The sequence below is a fragment of the Tursiops truncatus genome, chromosome 20 (assembly GCF_011762595.2).
Source record: "Tursiops truncatus isolate mTurTru1 chromosome 20, mTurTru1.mat.Y, whole genome shotgun sequence".
NCBI lineage: Eukaryota > Metazoa > Chordata > Mammalia > Artiodactyla > Delphinidae > Tursiops > Tursiops truncatus.
The window spans coordinates 727,403-744,701 of record NC_047053.1 but is presented as its reverse complement, the minus strand read 5'-3'; the positions used below and the strand labels follow the sequence as shown (position 1 = coordinate 744,701).

The 17,299-nt window shown below is 63.1% G+C and overlaps 1 protein-coding gene across 1 annotated transcript in view; it reads left to right on the top strand.

Annotated features, from left to right (window-relative positions):
- The first annotated feature begins 205 nt into the window (after positions 1 to 205).
- The window catches only part of PEMT (phosphatidylethanolamine N-methyltransferase), a 46,832-nt gene continuing 29,738 nt past the window's right edge, over positions 206 to 17,299 (top strand). The window contains exons 1-2 of the mRNA XM_033846538.2: positions 206 to 625; positions 8,450 to 8,557. Of these exons, the coding sequence (XP_033702429.1) occupies positions 467 to 625; positions 8,450 to 8,557 (267 nt within the window). The 5' untranslated portion in view covers positions 206 to 466. The remainder of the gene's footprint in view (positions 626 to 8,449; positions 8,558 to 17,299) is intronic.

Genomic DNA, 17,299 nt, shown 5'->3' with positions numbered 1-17,299 from the left:
AGTGAGGGCAGCCCCGGTGAGTGCTCGAGGGCCAGTGGAGAAGGGGTCGCAACGGGGTGGGGGGGCGGGAGCTGCGGGGTGTGCCCGCCCCCCGCCACAGGCAGCCTTAGGAGGGGCGGGGGGCCGAGCCGGCCAAAGTCCAGGTCCGCGGGGCTGCGCAGCGCGCTACTTAAACCTACGACCCACCGCAGCCGGCCAAGGACAGGGACACCAGGTCAGTTGGCGGACCGAGTGGGTAGCCGGGGTCCGGGGTCCGGCGGGCGGGTGCCCAGCAGCCGCGTGGCCTACTCGGGACTGGCAGGCGCCGCAACAGGCGGCCCTGGGACTTGTAGTTCTCGGCTCCGCGAGAGGCCGGTGCGAGCCCGGGAGCGCGGCGCTGCGCGGGGACGGGGACTACATTTCCCAGAAGGCCGGGGAAGCGCGGTCACCGGGAAAGCGCCGCGTCCGGCGGCGCTTCCCGGGCGTGATGGGGCCGGTCCTGGCGGTTGGGGGCTGCCGCGAGGCCCGCGCTTGGTCCCTGCAAGGCGGCCCGCGGCCGATGGGGCCGGGCCGGGCGGGGCCCATGCGCAGCTCGGTGGCGGCGCCCGACTGCTGCGGGGGCCTCGGCAACTTGGACTTCAGGAAGGTACCGACCGCGCCGGCAGCCGGGCCAGGAGGGGGGTCGCTAGGGCTGCTGGGTCCGCGGCGGGCGGTGCCACCGCCTACGCCCGCGGGCGGTTCCGCCGTTACCAGGCAACGGGGGCGGGGCGGGGCCGCGTTTGCGTGCGTGTGAGTGCGAGTGCGCGTGTCCGCACCCGTAACCGCGCGTGGGAGTGCGTACACGTGTGCACCTACGGGATCGCTAGGCTCCGGGGAGGAGGTGCCCCGAGCTGAGGCCGGAGGACCTCCGGGGTGGACTGGCGGGGAGTTCGCGGCCTGCGGAGCCCCGCACGGGCCGGGCCGGAATGGGCCAGGCGGGACCTGGTTCTGAAGACCAGCCGGGCCCCTGGCCCCGGCCCTTAGAGTCTCCTCTGAGACAAGACATTAACCTTTTCGGCGTCAGCCACTCCCCGTGGAGCTCCCAAGAGGTCCCTGCCCGAGGCCGCCTTTTGTGGTCCATTCATTGGTACAGCCGGTACCGATCGAGAGCAGGTGTCCACTGAAGAAAAACGCACAACCTAATGGTTGCGAGTTGTGTTCTGTTGGGGACCTTACTGAGGACTCTAGCCCAGGAAAGAGCCTCTCAGTAGCTCTGAGGGGGAGCCAGGATATATAGGAGTTTTTGCTGGAAGAAAACCCACATCGAACATCAAAAGACTACTGCTAAACACAAAAAAGACTACTGCTAAACACAAAAAAGCAGACATCTTGTACAGGATTTTAGCACTTTTCTATTTGTGGGAAGATGCAAGAGTCTGGGCTCCTTGAAATTATTCCTCAGAACTGCATCTTAACTGCCTGGGGCCTGTCTCCTGTTTTTCTCCATCCTGAATCCCCCCTCAGGGTGCACTGTGGGGTTGGCAGCAGCAGCCGATGGCTTGATGGGGGGCGACTTCCCTTGTTTACCGGAATGGCAGGCGGCATTCTTTGTCGGCTCTCACTGACCATTCACTCCACTGAGGCTGGAAATTGAAAATTCTCTGCCGGAGATAAAACTGGTCAATGTTTTAGAAACTGGCTTGTGGGGAGGTGGGTTGAGATCCTGAGATAGCCGGTCCCTATCTGAGGAGGTGACCTCTGATCTGAGCCCTGAGTGATACGCCCTGGGGGGGTGGGGGCCCAGGTGCTCTGGTGGGGGGCTGGCAGACTAAGGCCTTGAGGAGGAGTATTTGTTCAAGAACGAAGAGAAGCCTAGCCCAAGGGGACCCTCGGCATTGCCTGGCTTGGGGTGGATGTTTCATGGGTGAGACCTACGGGGGAAGGATGGGGCACCATTAACTGGAGGTGGGGAAGCCTTCGGGGCTTCTGGTGGAAATCAAGGGGGCAGTGGGCCCCGCTGCAGGGTTAGGGTCCTGCCCTCAGGTCTAGGCAAGGCCTGTGTTCTAGACCTAGCAGCGAGGGAGGGGGAGATTTCCTGGGTGTTGGGGGGAAGGTCTTTTCTGCCCTTCTTCCCTTCCCTGTGGGGCTGTGCAGTTGGAGCGATCTGGGAACCTTTCAGGGGACAGGTCAGGGTGACCCTCGTTGGCTAACATTCCGTTTTTTCCACTGCAGCCCTATTGGTACAGTTAAGCTTCCTGTTGCCAACAACGCTGAACGTTGTGTATTTGTCCTACTTGGCAGCCCTTCTCCCTCCTCAGTGAAAACCTCTGGTTTTGAGAGATGTCATCCTCGGGATGGTTTCTCTGCAGCTGGGCGTCTGAGCTGCATGATGGCAGCGGGTTGGCCCCGCGCCGTCCCTTGGCGGTAATATGTCACGCTGAGAATCTAAACTCCTCTAGTAGCCACAGTTGAAAGAGTAAGGAATCGGTGAATCACTTTTGACAATATATTTGACCCAATACGTAAAATATGTCATTTCATCACGTGGCACCGCACGTCCTCAGCAGCCACACGTATGCTGACGTGCAAGCATGGGCACGGTGCCCTTGACCACTAGCTCCTGGGCCTGCTCCAGCTGGTGCGGAATTTGGGCTTTGTTTTGAGCTTAGAAAGTCCCCCCTTGGGCTGAGGCGCGTCCCCGCTGCGGCCTCGTCGACCGAGGCTCTCCCTGCCCGGGACTCAGCCAGGCTCCTCAGCTGGGCAGCTGAGGGAAGCCCGCTGGCTGGTGGGCGATGGAGCCGGACTGAAGGGCTCCAGTGGGGCCTCGGGGTGCTGGCTTCTTTGGGAGCACAGGCTGCCAGGGCACAGTCGGGGGGCCCCTTTCATGCCCATATCCAGATGGTTCTCCAGCCCTCGTGAGCGATGGGTGGTGTAGGTGTCAAGAGGGGCCCTTCAGTTACCTGCTCTGTGAGATGGGACCTTTGTCAGCTGTAAAGTGCAGCCCACCTGAGGGTGGGTGCTCTTCAGAAGGCAAGGCCGCTGTGTTCAGGCAGCGTCGAGACCATGCTGGGCGACAGGCCCCTTGGGCTGCGCGGTCCCTGTTTGTGACTCATCTGTGACCATTTGGGAGGCAAATCCCAGGGGCAGGTAGGAGCTGCCTTCCGGGGCGAGATGTTTGCCTGCTGCACTGAGTTGTTTTTCAAACTCTTTTGGCGTTATCACATTAGTTAGAATAAACAGCAGGCCGTTTCTCTGGACGACTTACTGTGTGAAGTTCTCAAGGACATAATTTTTGTCTTCAGTGTTTTTGAGTCACAGTCCAGACCTTGGGCAAGTCACGTAAGCGGGCAGAACCTCGGTTTCTTCTCCTCTGTTGAGGTGATCGTGGGGCTTTACTCATCCGTCTGTCAGTATGGATGTTCTTTTCTTTTTTAAAACAAATATTTATTTATGTGTTTTGGCTGCATTGGGTCTTAGTTGTGGCACGCGGGATCTTCGTTGAGGTATGTGGGATCTTTTGTTGTGGCACACGGGCTTCTCTCTAGTAGTGGCGTGCGGGCTTCTCTCTCTAATAGTGGTGTGTGGGCTCCAGAGCGCGTGGGCTCTGTAGTTTGCGGCACGCGGATTCTCTAGTTGAGACACGCAAACTCAGTAATTGTTGCGCGGGCTTTAGGTGCCCTGCAGCATGTGGGATCTTAGCTCCCTGGCCAGGGATCGAACCTGCATCCCCTGCATTGGAAGGCGGATTCTTTACCACCGGACCACCAGGGAAGTCCCTATTTGTGTTCTTTATTTTATTTTGATTTTTATTGTATTTATTTATTTATTTATTTATTTTGGCTGCATTGGGTCTTCGTTGCTGCGCGTGGGCTTTCTCTAGTTGCGGCGAGCGGGGGGGGTACTTTTTGTTGCAGTGCGCGGGCTTCTCATGGCAGTGCCTTCTCTTGTTGTGGAGCATGGGCTCTAGGCGCGCGGGCTTCAGTAGTTGTGGCTGGCAGGCTCAGTAGTTGCGGCTCAAAGGCTCTAGAGCGCAGGCTCAGTAGTTGTGGCGCAAGGGCTTAGTTGCTCCGTGGCATGTGGGATCTTCCCGGACCAGGGCTCGAACCCGTGTCCCCTGCATTGGCAGGCGGATTCTCAAGCACTGCGCCCCCAGGGAAGCCCCCTACTTGTGGTCTTTAACAAGGATCTTTCTGGTACTGATCTCTAGTTTGATTCTGCTTTGGTTCAAGAACACACACACTTTTACTGTTTCTTTCTTTTTCTTTTATGGGCACTTGCGAGGGATGAGCCGCCTCTGTTACGGGGGCTGCTGCTCTGGCCCACCTTGTCCTCACCGATTTTCTGCCTACCCGTTTTGGCTTCACGTGTTAGCCTCAGTTTTTTAGTCTGAAAAATGGGCAAAAACAGGGTTGTGGGCAGACTCAGTCACAGAGTAATAAGTGAGCTTCCTGTATCATCTCACTTAATCCTCCTGATGGTCCCAGGAAGGAGGGGCCACCCCCGTCAAAGTTTACCCAGGTTCCCACAGGGCATCGGGCCCTGTCTCAGGACAGGCGCTGTCGCCTCTGCAAAGCCCTGTCCCAGGGCTCGGTCAGCTGGCTTCCTGTCACCACTGCCTTGGACACAGAACTGCGTCCTTAGGTAAATAGCCTTAGGCACCAGCGTAGCAGGGCCTGTCCGGGGCCCCTGAGGGCGAATGTAGAGAGAGGTCTGCGGCTTACGGCCCCCGCAGAGGAGAGGAGGCCCCAGACCCACTCCCAGGAAGGGCCCACCTTGCCCCATGGACGCGGGACCCCACGGGCCCTCAGAGCCTCGCGGCGCATGGCCCAGGACAGGCTCATCGCAGGAAGAGTGTGAATAATCAGCTTCCTGGAAGGAGTCATGGATTCGGAACACCGGGGCAGCCGCTGGCCGCTGTCTGTACCGTAGGAAAGCAGAGCCTTCAGGTGGTCTCCAGTGCTGTCTCGCCCCCCGTCCCAGCGTGTGGGCCGCACCCCTCGCTGGCTGTTCCTTAAGAAGGGAGCATTCCCCGAGGGCCCCTCCAGAGAGCATGTCTGAGCGCTGGCATCAGGCGCACAGGGAGCACCCTCTGCCCCTTGTATCCTGGCACCTGTTTTCCCCTCTCATCCCCCGGGGTGGAGGTGGGTCATGGAGCTTCCTGTGGTCCGTCCTGGAGGGTGAGGGGGAGCCCCCAGCCCAGCCTGGATTATCCGCTGCCCAGAGACCTTCTGCGCCTGGTGCCCCCGCCATGGGGTCGTGGCCGCTCCTTCTTGTATGCGCCAGGCTCGGGGCTTGCAGCAGAAGTTTCCCAGTAAATGTCTCCTGAATCACCGAGAAGGCCCGGAGACGGAGGGTCCAGCTGGAGGCCCGCCCCGCTGCCCCCACCCCGTCCCCTTCCCCCGGCAGTGAGCGGTACGTGGGTCCCAGCTGCGGTCGATGTGACTTTGATTCCCTGGGCCCCTGCTGTTTGTTTGGATGTCACAATGTGACCCTGGGTGCTGTTGACCCTCGCACGGTGAGCGGCACGGGCTCTAGCTGGTGAGCCCCTCGCGGGAGCGCTGCCCAGGCAGCGGTAGGTAGCCCATCTCCTCTCTGTTCCAGCGCCAGGACTCCGCGGCCTTGGAGCCAGAGGGGGGCTCCGTTGTTAGGGTTACCGGGAGCAGAAGGCCAGGACTTCCGCTGCTTTAATCAGGTTGGGCAGAGGGTGGGTGGGCCCCGGTGGGCCCCTCCCCTTAGTCGAGGTGGCCCACAGGGGTACAGGGTGACGGGACGGGGGTCTGGGACCCTCCTGCTCTGCTCTTGCCTGCCCTGGGAGGGCACCCTTTCCAGCGGGTTTTGGGGGTGACAGCAACCAGGACGGGACCTGCAGGCCTCTGGAGCGGGAAGCCAGGAGGGGGCCCTCTGCTGCCACCTGACTTGTCCGTCATTCTTTCCTGCTCGGTGGGCCCTTCTCTGGGCAACGCAAATCCCCCCTCAAGGTGACCGGATACTTCCTGGATGAGAGGTTGACCGAGGGCCGTGGGACCTGGGCGGGGGCTGAGGTTCCAGTTTTGACCAGTTCAGCCCTAACAGGGAGCCCAGGCCGGATGTCTGCTGCTGGCCACCTCAGCCAGTGTCACTGCTTAACCGCTGTGCCTCAGTTTCCCCTCCGCCTCTGCTCTCCTAAAGGCGAAGAAGCAGTCTCTCTCCCGCTCACTTGCCCGGCCTCCTTGGGAGTGTTCGGGACTCATCCTCACTCCAGTGCCTGAACCCGGAATCTGGAATCTGGAATCCAGAAGCGCTGGCCTGGCCTGGCCCCCGGGAGCCTCTGGCTCTCTGAGCTGGCACGACAGCGGCGCTCGTCTTGCTGGCTGGTGGCCCAAGATGAGGTGTGAGAACTTATATAGGTGCGCACTGGCCTTGTTGCAGGGGCTTAGCTTGCAGACCCCCAGAGTGGAGCCTCCCGGGGTGCTCAGCGTCTGCTGAACGACGAGCAGTGGAATTCTTAAAAATATCTGGAGCTTGGGGCTTCCCTGGTGGCGCAGTGGTTGAGAGCCCACCTGCGAGGCTGCCGATGCAGGGGACGTGGGTTCGTGCCCCAGTCCGGGAGGATCCCACATGCCGCGGAGCGGCTGGGCCCGTGAGCCATGGCCGCTGAGCCTGCACGCCCGGAGCCTGTGCTCCGCAACGGGAGAGGCCACAGCAGTGAGAGGCCCGCGTGCCGCAAAAAAAAAAAAAAAAGAAAAAGAAAAAAAGGGAGTCTGGCTGACAATGACACCCTTGTCTGCAGAAATGCCATATCAACTCCCGTGGGAGTTGTTGCTGTCATCAGAGTCCGTAACTGGTGAGAAGCATGTTTTGTGGGCGGCCCTAAGCTGGATGTGGTGATTCAGTTGCCAGGCGGGGGCTGGGGGCCGTTGGCAGGAAGCATGGTTTATGTACCCGGCTGCCCCCCAGGTCTGCACCCTGGGCACGGCTGGCCCGCCTGGAGTGGATTCCACACCCCCCCACCCCAAGCCAAGGCTTGACTTACCTTCCAGTTGAGGCTTATTGTTATTCTGAATTGCATGTGGAGAGCTGCCATGAATTTCTAAAAAGAAAAAGAAAAATACAAAGAGTAAAGCAGGGACTCAGTGAACACTGACCACGCAGAACGTCAGCAGTGTCTCACGGTTTTTAAAGGGGGAACTCAGCATTGGAGGCAGCCAGCTGTTTCCTCCTCTTGTCCCTAGAGGCAGGGTCTTAGTTCTGTCCCCGGGGACATCTGGGCCACGTCTGGAGCCATTTTCAGTTGTCACAGCTGGGGAGGACGGCCGGCATGGAGTGGGTGGGGGCCACAAAGAGTGACCGGCCGGAGGGTCGACAGCGCAGAGGTGGGGAGACCCGCCCCGGTCACAGGGGGCAATGAATCTGGGGCTCAAAGCTGGCCCTCTGCACATACGGGAGGGGCACTCCGCGCTGTGTGGTGGGTACAGGGTGCTCTGCAGCGTCCTTGTCCATTTGACATGTGTTTGAGAACATGGCAGTGTGACACAGACCTGGTCTGTTTCAGTTCACTGGTTTAGCTGCTTTGGGGACGGCGCATCTGGTTTACCCGAGCCCCCGGAGTGCACACCTGTTCCACGCGTGCCGATAGGAACAGCTGTGCACCGTGTGTGAGCTCTCGGGGTAGGTGCCGGGGTTTGGAGCCCCCATACCCAGGAGCGCCGGTCCAGGGGCTGCCGATAGGAGCAGCTGTGCACTGTGTGTGAGCTCTCAGCCAGGTGCCGGGGTTGGGAGCCCCCATGCCCAGGAGCGCCGGTCCAGGGGCTGCCGATAGGAACAGCTGTGCACTGTGTGTGAGCTCTCGGGGCAGGGGCCAGGCTTTGGAGCCCCCACACACAGGAGCGCCGGTCCAGGGGCTGCCGATAGGAGCAGCTGTGCACTGTGTGTGAGCTCTCGGGGCAGGTGCCGGGGTTGGGAGCCCCCATGCCCAGGAGCGCCGGTCCAGGGGCTGCCGATAGGAGCAGCTGTGCACTGTGTGTGAGCTCTCGGGGCAGGTGCCCCGGCCAGGGCTGGGAAGAGCTCATCTGCATTTTCCTGGGTCTCGGAGGCTGAGCATCTTCACACGGATGTCGGCCCCTCGGGTTGGCTCTGGGGCCTCTGAACACCTCTGTTGGGTCCTGGTCACCCTGGTGATGCAGACACGGGTCCCGGCGGGGTCACTGCCCCGCCAGCATGCTGGACACCCATGCTCAGAGCTGCTGGTTTCCTCTCTGTGCTTCCGCTGCTGGCCCGGCCGCTCTCCAACAGGAACGACACGGCTGGTTGCGTTTCGGCTTTTATCTTCCGTTTTATGAGATTACATTGTAGTAACCTTTGCTGGACTTGGACGTGCCCAAGCCTCCTGACCTGTTCCTGGAGGGTAACTTTGTTTCCAAGTTCTGGGGCTTGTCACTCGCTCCCGTGTCTGTCCAGGTGGGGCGGCGCAGGGCAGGCAGGTCTCCCGCTGACGCCGGCTCTGTCCCTGCAGGCAGACCTCTGCGTTATGACCCGGCTGCTGGGCTACGTGGACCCCTCAGAACCCCACTTTGTGGCTGCAGTCCTCACCATCGCTTTCAATCCGCTTTTCTGGAACGTGGTAAGTGCCGCAGGACAGGCTGTGCAGAGGGATGGGTGGACGGACGGGTGGCTCTTCCCTCTGTTCGTCTGTCTCTGGCCAGCATGGGAGCATCGTCCTGCTTCCCCATCGAGGTCGGCACCCAGGGAGGACATGGACCGGGGAAGCCCCTCACCGCGGGGTCCCACGACATCTTGGCCTCAGCGGACAGCAGGTCCCTGCGGGGCTTTGCTCCCCTCCTGCCACACACACAGGGCAGCTGCCTTCTTAGGAGCCCCCCGCAGCAGGTGTGCTCCATAAACATCATCACTTTTCCTAATCGAGGCTTCCTGCAGGGTCATCTGCAGCCCTCGGGCTGAGGGGTGCTGGGGGCAGGAAGGAGCTGACAGCAAGTGAAAGGGGAGGCAGGTCTGCGCCCAGGTCTTCTGTGGGTGCGGGGCTGCACGGAGGCTGGGGGCCTGGAGGGCTGGCCGGGTGGGAGGTAGGGGGGAGTGGGCTCTGAGCAGTCCCTCCTGCCAGCCCTTCTCGGAGACATCCCTCCCCTGTCAGGATGTGGGGGAAGCCCTTGGGGTTTCTGGTCTGCTGTCCAGCATCTCTGGTGGGCTGGAAGGGGCGGTAGACGTGCTCCCCGGGCCGCCCCCGAGGCGTCTGCCGATGCAGAGCGTGGACGTCCTGTGCTCACCTCGAGGGCGGCCTGCTGAACGCGGGCGTCAGCACACGCCGTTCCGAGCTGTCTTCCTCTCAGGTGGCCGCTCGGTCCCTGGGGCAGAACGGACCTGTTTGCATCTGGTTGACGAGTTAGGCCTTTTCTTCATCTGGGGAGAGCAGGGTGGGGGCAGGCTGCTCATCTCAAAGAGGCTGCAGTCAACACGCCGTCCCTCCCGACAGACTGACTGGTCTTTCCGGGATGGACACACGGCCTTTTTCATACGCCCCGCTGGTTTCCTGTGCCGCTGTAACAAATGACCACAGACTGGGGACTTTAGAACAGCAGGAATATATTTTCCCCTGGCTCTGGGGGCCAGAAACCTGAAACCAGTACTGGTCAAGATCCAGGTGTGGGCAGGGCTGTCCGCCCCCCAGCTCCAGGGGAGGGTCCCCTCCAGGAGAGCCGGCTCCAGTCCTCAAGGCCAGCATCTTCCCCCCACCTGCCTCCCTCCTATAAGGAAACGGTGTGGGGGGGACAGCAGTCAGGGCCCCGCCGACCCAGGACAACTCCCACCTCAAGACCCTGAACGCAAGCTAAGCCCCCTCTTTGCTGGGCAGGCAACCTCCACCAGTTCTGAGGTCAGGACGTGGACATCATTTAAGCCTGATTTTCAGCTGCCACACCCTTTACCCTTCATTGTCTGGTGCTGCGGGAGGGGAAGGTGCACTGGTGGGACGCGGGGAGGGTGGGGGGAGAGCAGAATCACCGTGGGGCGGGCGAGGCGCGGGCCACCCCAGCTCTGGCTGGGGCCGGTGTCAGGTCAGGGCCACTCAGGCAGGAGGGGCCAAAGCTCCCCAGGAGGCCTGAAGATGTTTCCCCACAAAGCGAGCTCCGGTCCCCCGCCCCCCAGAGCTGCTCCGTCCCCTCAGGCCCCCTCCCGCCGAGGCCTCTCTCCTGGCTGTGGGTCTGTATGCTGTAGCTTCCTGCCTAACACACCTGTCATCTAGTGGGTGAGCTGGTCTCCAGAGGCCTGCGAGCCAGGTAGAGAGTGTTGGAATTGAGCTGAATTGTAGCACACCCGGCTGATGTCAGCATTGTTCGGACGTATGGGGAAGACCCTCCCGTGGAAATTGGTGCAGAAGCAGGGTGGAGGCGAGGGCTGTGGGGAGCTCAGACCTGCCCCAGGGCCTCCAGGTGGAGCCAGGTTTGGGGAGTGGCTGCCCGGGGCTGGGCCGCAGCTCTTGGGCCATCTCTGGACGCGCTGCCCTGCCTGCCCACCTGGCGCCAGCACCCCTGTTGCTGTGCCTGCAGGGGGCCTCCCGTCCTCTCTCGTGGGGTGTCCCTGACCCCGTCTCTGCCATGACCTCCTCTTCTTCACTCACTCACCCCACAAGTGCTCTTGGGGAGCCCGCGGTTGGGGTGCTGAGTGGCCCGCGGGGGCGGGGGGATGAGCCCACGAGGTGCACGGATGGGTTAATGTTGGGAAGAATAAGTGCTGCAGAGGGACCAGCTGGGGCGTTTCCTTTGTCACCTGTGTCTCTGTCTGGCCCAGAATCTCCTCAGTGCCAGGACCTTGCGTCCCGGTGCTCGGCCGCGCCTGGGCACGTCCAGACCCCGCAGAGAGCTCGCTCTTTGGCCCTGGCCCACATCTCCCCGACATGCTCCCTCCCCCACCTGCAGGAGAAGGCCGCCCTGTGCCAGGGTCTGGACCAGCCTGCCCTCCTTGCTCGAGGTTGCCCACGCCCCGCCTCCGTCCCCCTGCTCAGCGTGGCCCCACCAGCCGCTCCTCTCCACCTTCCGCTCGTGCTCTCACCCCGCAAACACAGGGCCAGGGATCGCCCCGCACCCCGCCTTCTAGGACAAAGTGTGAGCGGTATGGCTGACCCGCTTTATCCCTGGGTGTCCCGCGTGCCCAGAGCCTTTCGTCCTGCTAGGTCACCTGGTCTGCAGGGAGACGCACCTCCCCAGAAAGGGGGGCGCTCCCCATGCGCCTTGGGGGGCCCTGGCACAGGGGCGTTCTGCCGGCTGAGTCCTGGCGGCCACGGGCTCTTGAGGGAGCGGGTGGGGGGGGCAGCAGGACGGTAGGTGGCGCTGTGGGCAAGGCCAGGGCGAGGGGGGTCCCCGCAACCTTGTGTGCATTTGCTGCGTGGCTTCCGTGTCTGCCTCAGTGTCAGCCACTGTGGGGTGGGCTCGGCTGCCCCGGGGACCCCCACAGGGGCCGGGAAGCTGACGCTGTGGATGCTGAAGCAAGGGCAGAGGCTGGGGTCCCAGCCCCTGTGTTCACGCCCCCTCTGGGCCTTGGTTTCTCCATCTGTGAATGGAGGCCCATTGGGCTCTGAAGCACCGCAGCCACTCGGCTTACCCTGCCCCCCTGGGGTGACCCCGCGCAGGCCCCCTGGGAGGGGGCGGCGTGCCTTCCTGGAGCTGGCAGCGAGGTAAGACTGGGCATCAGACCTGCAATCCAAACGTCGGAGTTGGTTACAAGGAAGCTGGTGTCTGGAGCTTGTCCAGGAGACAGGGCGAGGGGTTGGGCGGCTCCTTGGCTTGGGGGCTGCGAGGGGATGAGCCGGAGGCTGGGCTGCTGGAGGAGCTGGGATGCGGTGCAGGTGGGGAAGGGGACAGGCCGGCCGGTCCCCTGCGGGAGGGCCCTGAGTGCCGGCCTGCAACCGGGTTGTGTGCTGGAGTCGGCGGCGACGGGCGTGCGCGAGGTGTACACGCGTGTGCCCGTGTGAGTGCGGGGGAGTTGGGCCGGGTGTGGACAGGCTGTGTGACACTGTTGCTCCCGTCTGGCTCAGAAGTTCGGCTCCGAGGGCACGGCCACGTACCCACTGGCTCTGTGCCGAGTTTCTAGACGAGGCGCATCCTGCGTTTGCAGGGATGCTGAGTGGGGCTTCCTGGTAGGGCCCGTGGCCCAGCAAGGGCTTTCCTCTGAGCAGAGCCGGCTGGCCGGCCGGGCCTCACTGAGACTTCGGCTCTGGGAGCACAGGGCTCTGGCCGTCCGTCCGCCGTCCGTTCCGACCGATGTCGCCCAGGACGCCGTGGAACAGCAGCTCCCCTGTCCGCCCGAGCTGTGCTCAGAGCTGGATTCCTGCAGAGCTGATGGGTGTCTGGCCTTGGCTCTGCAGTGGGGACAGTCAGCCCCTTGTCACTAGGACCCGTGCTGGCTCCTCTGGCCGCGATGTCGGCTCGAGCGCAGGATGTCCTGTGGCGTGTGCGTGGGTGTGCTTTTCGAGGAGTAGGCGTGTGTCCTCTGGTGCAGGCAGCCCTGCCCGCCCCTCGGCCCCATCCCTCTGAAGGGAGAGCCGTGCCAGGCAGCAGCGTCGTCTGTGGGCAACGGGCTGCAGCTGCGCTAACTTCAGGTGTCCGAGGAGCGTGGCGGTAAAGCGTACGTGGCGGCTGGAACGTGGCTAACTTGCCTTCTGCCGGGACCGTGCGGAGGCTGAGGGGGTGAGGCGGGAGGCTCTCCCACCCGGAGCCCCGGTGAGACCCCACCTGAGCTGGGCTTCCTCTCCTTCCCGGATTCTGACGCTCCAGGGATGCAGCCTGAGTTTCCTCACGAGTCCTGCTGGGGGCCGTGTGGGTAGAGGACACGCCTCCTGCGACGCTTCACTTGGACACGACCGGCCTCTGCACAGCAGCTTGGGTGGGACAAGGTGGCTGCAGTGGCGGGAGGGCTCCTGGTGGGTCATCTCTCGGGCCCCTCCCGCACGAGGGGCAGTTTGATGACCTGGCCTCCCCTTGGGGTTCCCAACAGATCAGCCCTCCTGCTTCGACCTTCCTGTAGGCCCCGCAGCCTCGAGGGCCCGTCCACACCTCCGTAGGGTGTCTGCTGTGACCTTCCCTGGAGCTCTGGTGTCTGCCCTCTGCCATCAGCAGGCTTGGTCTCCTCGTGCCCCCGTGCCTTTGCACGGCCTGCTCCCTCCTAGAAGGGCTCCGCCACACCAACCTGCCTCCTGTTTCCCTCCCAGGCCTTCACTGGCCTTCCCTGTGCCCTGGCCCCGAGCAGACGTGGCCCAGCTCCCTTCCAGCCTCCCTGACCCGCAGATCTGTGGTCGCTGTTGCTCGCGAGTTTACGTTTCACCTCCTACCTTAGACCAAGGGCTCCTGCCTTGGAGTTAAGGGCAGGCCCAGTGTGATCGCAGGTGAGCCCAGAGTGGCCCGGGGTGCCGTGGGCCAGGCAGTTCCTCCTCTTGGTAGAGGGGTGCTAGGTCCTCTCGCTGGCCGCACGGTGCCCAGCTGGCTGTGCCGTTGGCTTTGCCCCATTCCCTGGTCTTCCTCTGAGGCCAGCTGACGTTCCCGGGTGCAGGTGCGTCTGGAAGGGCTCTTGCATCAGCGCAAACTCCCAGAGCTGCTGCCTGAGCTGAAGGCCCGGTGCTCTCACTTGTCGCAGAGTCTTATGCCCAGAAATGCTCCACGGCCTAGGGATACATCTTGGAGAGTGTTTTGTAGCTGGTGACCCTTTCCTCGCCTCCAGGAATCAGGAATTGGCCTGGGAGAGGCTCTGAGATGCAGGGGCAATGGGTGTGCTTGTCACTGGCCGACGCCGGGCCGCGTAGCGCCTGGAAGTGCCGTGGGCTCCCCGTGGTGTCTGGCCGCTGCCCGCTTTGGGGCCCGGGGAGCCCCGTTCCTGCCACCTTTCCTCTGATCCCGCCTCCTGGTCCCCTGCCCTGGCACCCTGAGCCTCAGGAGGGCTAGGAAGCGAGGTGGTCAAGTGCTGGCCCAAAGACCCTGGCGATGGATGCCCACAGCACCTCCGGGCAGGCCCCTGGCCTCGCCATGTTGCCGGATCTAAGATTCTTGTAGTTTCTCCAAAGAGGCGTCAGCCTGGAGTGTGGGCTCTGGGGAGGCAGAGATCACGAGAGTCGGGGGGCCAGAACACAGGGGTCCTGGGCAAAGAGGGACGGAGAACCAGGCCACCGGATGCAGCAGGGAATCAGCAGAGGGCGGGGCGGAGCCTGCACAGCTCCCCCGACGGTACTTCCGGCTCCGGTGCCTATCGTCTGAGGCTCTGGCCAGCCTCAGAGGGCAGCCCCTGTACTTGGGTACCAGCCTCTGCAGGGAGCGAGGGTCGCCCCGCCTGTACACACCTCTGCTACCTTTCGCTCTGTCCAGCCGCCCCTGCTGCAGAGGGTCCCAGGTGGCCCAGGGGCTGGTGGCTCTGCAGCACAGTGAGGGCCACTGCAGCTCAACGTCGGACTGACTCCAACTGGCCACCAGACGGCGCACAAGGGATGCGAGGTCCTCCTGCCTTCCAGGGCTGTGCTTGTGGGCAGAGGGGACCGCAGTGAGGATGATGAGGGCCCCTCAGCCCCCTGGCTGGACAGGGTTATCCTCCTTCAGGGTCATCCTGCGGCTTAGGTAGAAAAATAGCCTGGGAAGCATACACGTTCCACAGGTGTGTATACAGGGGCCTGCTCCTGGCACATAACGGGCACCTGTTCGCCTGGCGCCCCACCTGTCCACCCACAGGGCTCCAGGTGAATAACGGGTGGGAAGGGGGTTCTGTGAATTACAGTAAGAAGAATCCAGCCCTTGTCCTGCAGGTCATGAGCGAGGTGGCTGGGCGTGGGCGCCTGCGAGGGTCAGTCAGCTGTTGGGTGTGGTGCCTTGCTCTGTATCTCCCCACCAGCCCTGGGGAGGGGAGGGGACTGAGGGATTGCACGGCAGTGACAGGGGCAGGACAGCCTTGGGACTGGGGGCTCTGGGCGTGGGGCGCACTCGGTGATGGCCGTCCTGGGAGTGAGAATTACTGTCACCACCCCTCAACAGATTTGATGTGCAGACCCGGGGTGGGGGCGGGTCAACCCCAGGATTTTCAGAAGCAGCAGCTGAGGACCAGAGAGGTGGCTTGAGCTGCCTGGGTCACACAGCTGTGAGAGCAAGAGCTGGGCCTGGGAGCTGCGGCTTCCGCTCCTGTGTATCATGCCCGCCTCCGTCCCACCCCCCGGAGGGCCTGCCTGGTGCAGACACAGCCCTATGTGTCGGCCTGGCCTGGCCCAGATTGGGCAGGACCTAGGGCCCTGACGGCCGAAGAGGCCCTCACGACCCTGCAGCCTGGGGTGCACGAGCGTGCCCCGCGCCGGCTTCCTGGCTGGTGTGCACCCCGCCCCGCCTGTGTCAGTGTTATGACGGCACGTGGACTTTCTGTGGGCAGGGCCGTGTGTGGGGCGCCCACGAGGGGCAGCCACCTGGAAGGGGCGGCTGCATGTCCTCGGGCCCGTCCTTGGCCTGCTTGGCCCTAGGAGCCCGGTGCAGCCGTGCCCCCCGCCCGCCCCCGAGTCCTCCCTGCCTGTCTCGCGGCCCGGGGAGGGGCGTGGGCCTCTGAGCACACCAGCCTGTCCTGCTGCTGTTGCCTCCTGGCCGGGACCTGGGCAGGATTTTTCGCTTTTCTGAGCCTTGGTTTTCTCATCTGTAAAAAGGCACAGAACCTCGCTTGGAGCCGGCCGGCAGCTGCTGCCCCTCCTTCCTCTCCGGCCACCTGGTGCCCTTTGTCGGCCTCGCCCTGGCCGTTCCTCGTGGCTGGGCTGCCTGGGCAGTGATGCCGTCTTGCAGTCACAGGGCTACACTTGCCGGCCCAGCCTGGGGCAGGCCCCCACCCTGCTGACCTCACCATACCTGCCGGGACAGGTGCTCCACGTTAGCCGTGCCCAGGTGCCGCATCAGTGCCCCTGTGCCCGTGGCAGGTGGCCCGGGAGCAGGGTGGGGAGCATGTAAGTTTCGGCCCCATCGACCGTCAGGCTGCTCGCTAAAGGACAGAGGTCAGATCTCACACCTCGGCTGGTGGTGGAGGTGAAGGGAGCCGATCCCCTAATGCTGTCTCCCTGTCCTGATGGCCAAATACCTGCACAAACTGCTTCCCGAGAAACAGACGAGGGGAGAGGAAGGGGTGTGGTTGAAAGCACCGGGGTTGCCTGGCTGGCAGGACCGTGGTCCTCCCGGAGGTGGCCACACGGATGCCATGAGCAGGGGCAGGGCCCTTCCCGGGAGCACTGTGGGCTTAACGGGTGCAGAATTCGGGTCCCTCCGAAACAAACCCTGATGGCGTGGGAAGGCGTTCCGGCGTGGGAAGGCGTTCCGGCATGGGGGCGGTCCTCAGGAGACAGGGGAAGTCGCAGGGACCTTCATGGGCAAGGAAGGGAAAAGGGCAGGTGCTTCCTGCCTTCCCGCAGCGGAGCGCAGACGGCGACCCCGTGGCCAGGTGACAGGTGGAGGACACTGGCCGGGTCTCCCCGTCTGGGGGCAGTTGGAGCCCTGATCCTGGTTCTCTGGCCCACGTCTGAGTGTGGCCTGCACGGAGGGTCTCAGCACTCGGCCCCGAGGACACGGTGGGGATGGTGGGGACCTCATAGCCTTTCTAACCCCGCCGCCTGCCAGGCGCCTTCAGGCCTGAATTTGTGGAAGTGGTGAGCGGCCGGGGGTGGGGTGGGGGTGCTGGATCCCTGCGGGCCGTGGTGCACAGGCGGGCAGCCCTCCAGCAGGCGGGGCTGGGACAGCGTGTTGAGAAAACACTGTTCCCCCACACGGATCTGACACCTTCCCGGGTCAGTGCTGACCCCCACCCCCGCAACAGGGAGCTTGGAAAGTCAGGTGTGAGATCCAGTGGCCTAATTTTAGACCTTGGGCGTGCATGTCAAAACAGCAGGATGATTAAAGAGAGAGAGAGAACGAGGACAGCCCGGCTTCAACCCTTAACTCTGAAGCCAGCACGTTCCCTGGGGGAGCATCACCTGCCACCTGACAGGGCTGCCCGTGGCCTCGGGGGGCGGGTAGGAGGCCCCCCTCCCCGGGCGGAGCTCAGCGGAGATGCGGGCCGGACCAGCAGGTGGGCAGAGGCCTCCACGCTGCAGAGCAAGTCATGGGGTGGAAGAGGTGCGTTTGTCCAGCACCGTGGGAGGAACCTGCTTTGGGCAATAAACCTGCTGGTGCGCAGGGAAGCTTTCAGCTCACACAGGTCCCCGGCCTTCTCAGGGGTCAGACGGCTCGTTGGCCCCGGGGCTGGGAGGCAGGTCCTGGGCTGTCCAGTGGTTCTGACCCCTCGCCGGCTGTCACATCCCCTGCCCACGTCTCCCTCCTGACCTGCCACCTGCCTGCTGTTCGGGGCTTGTTAGGATCGT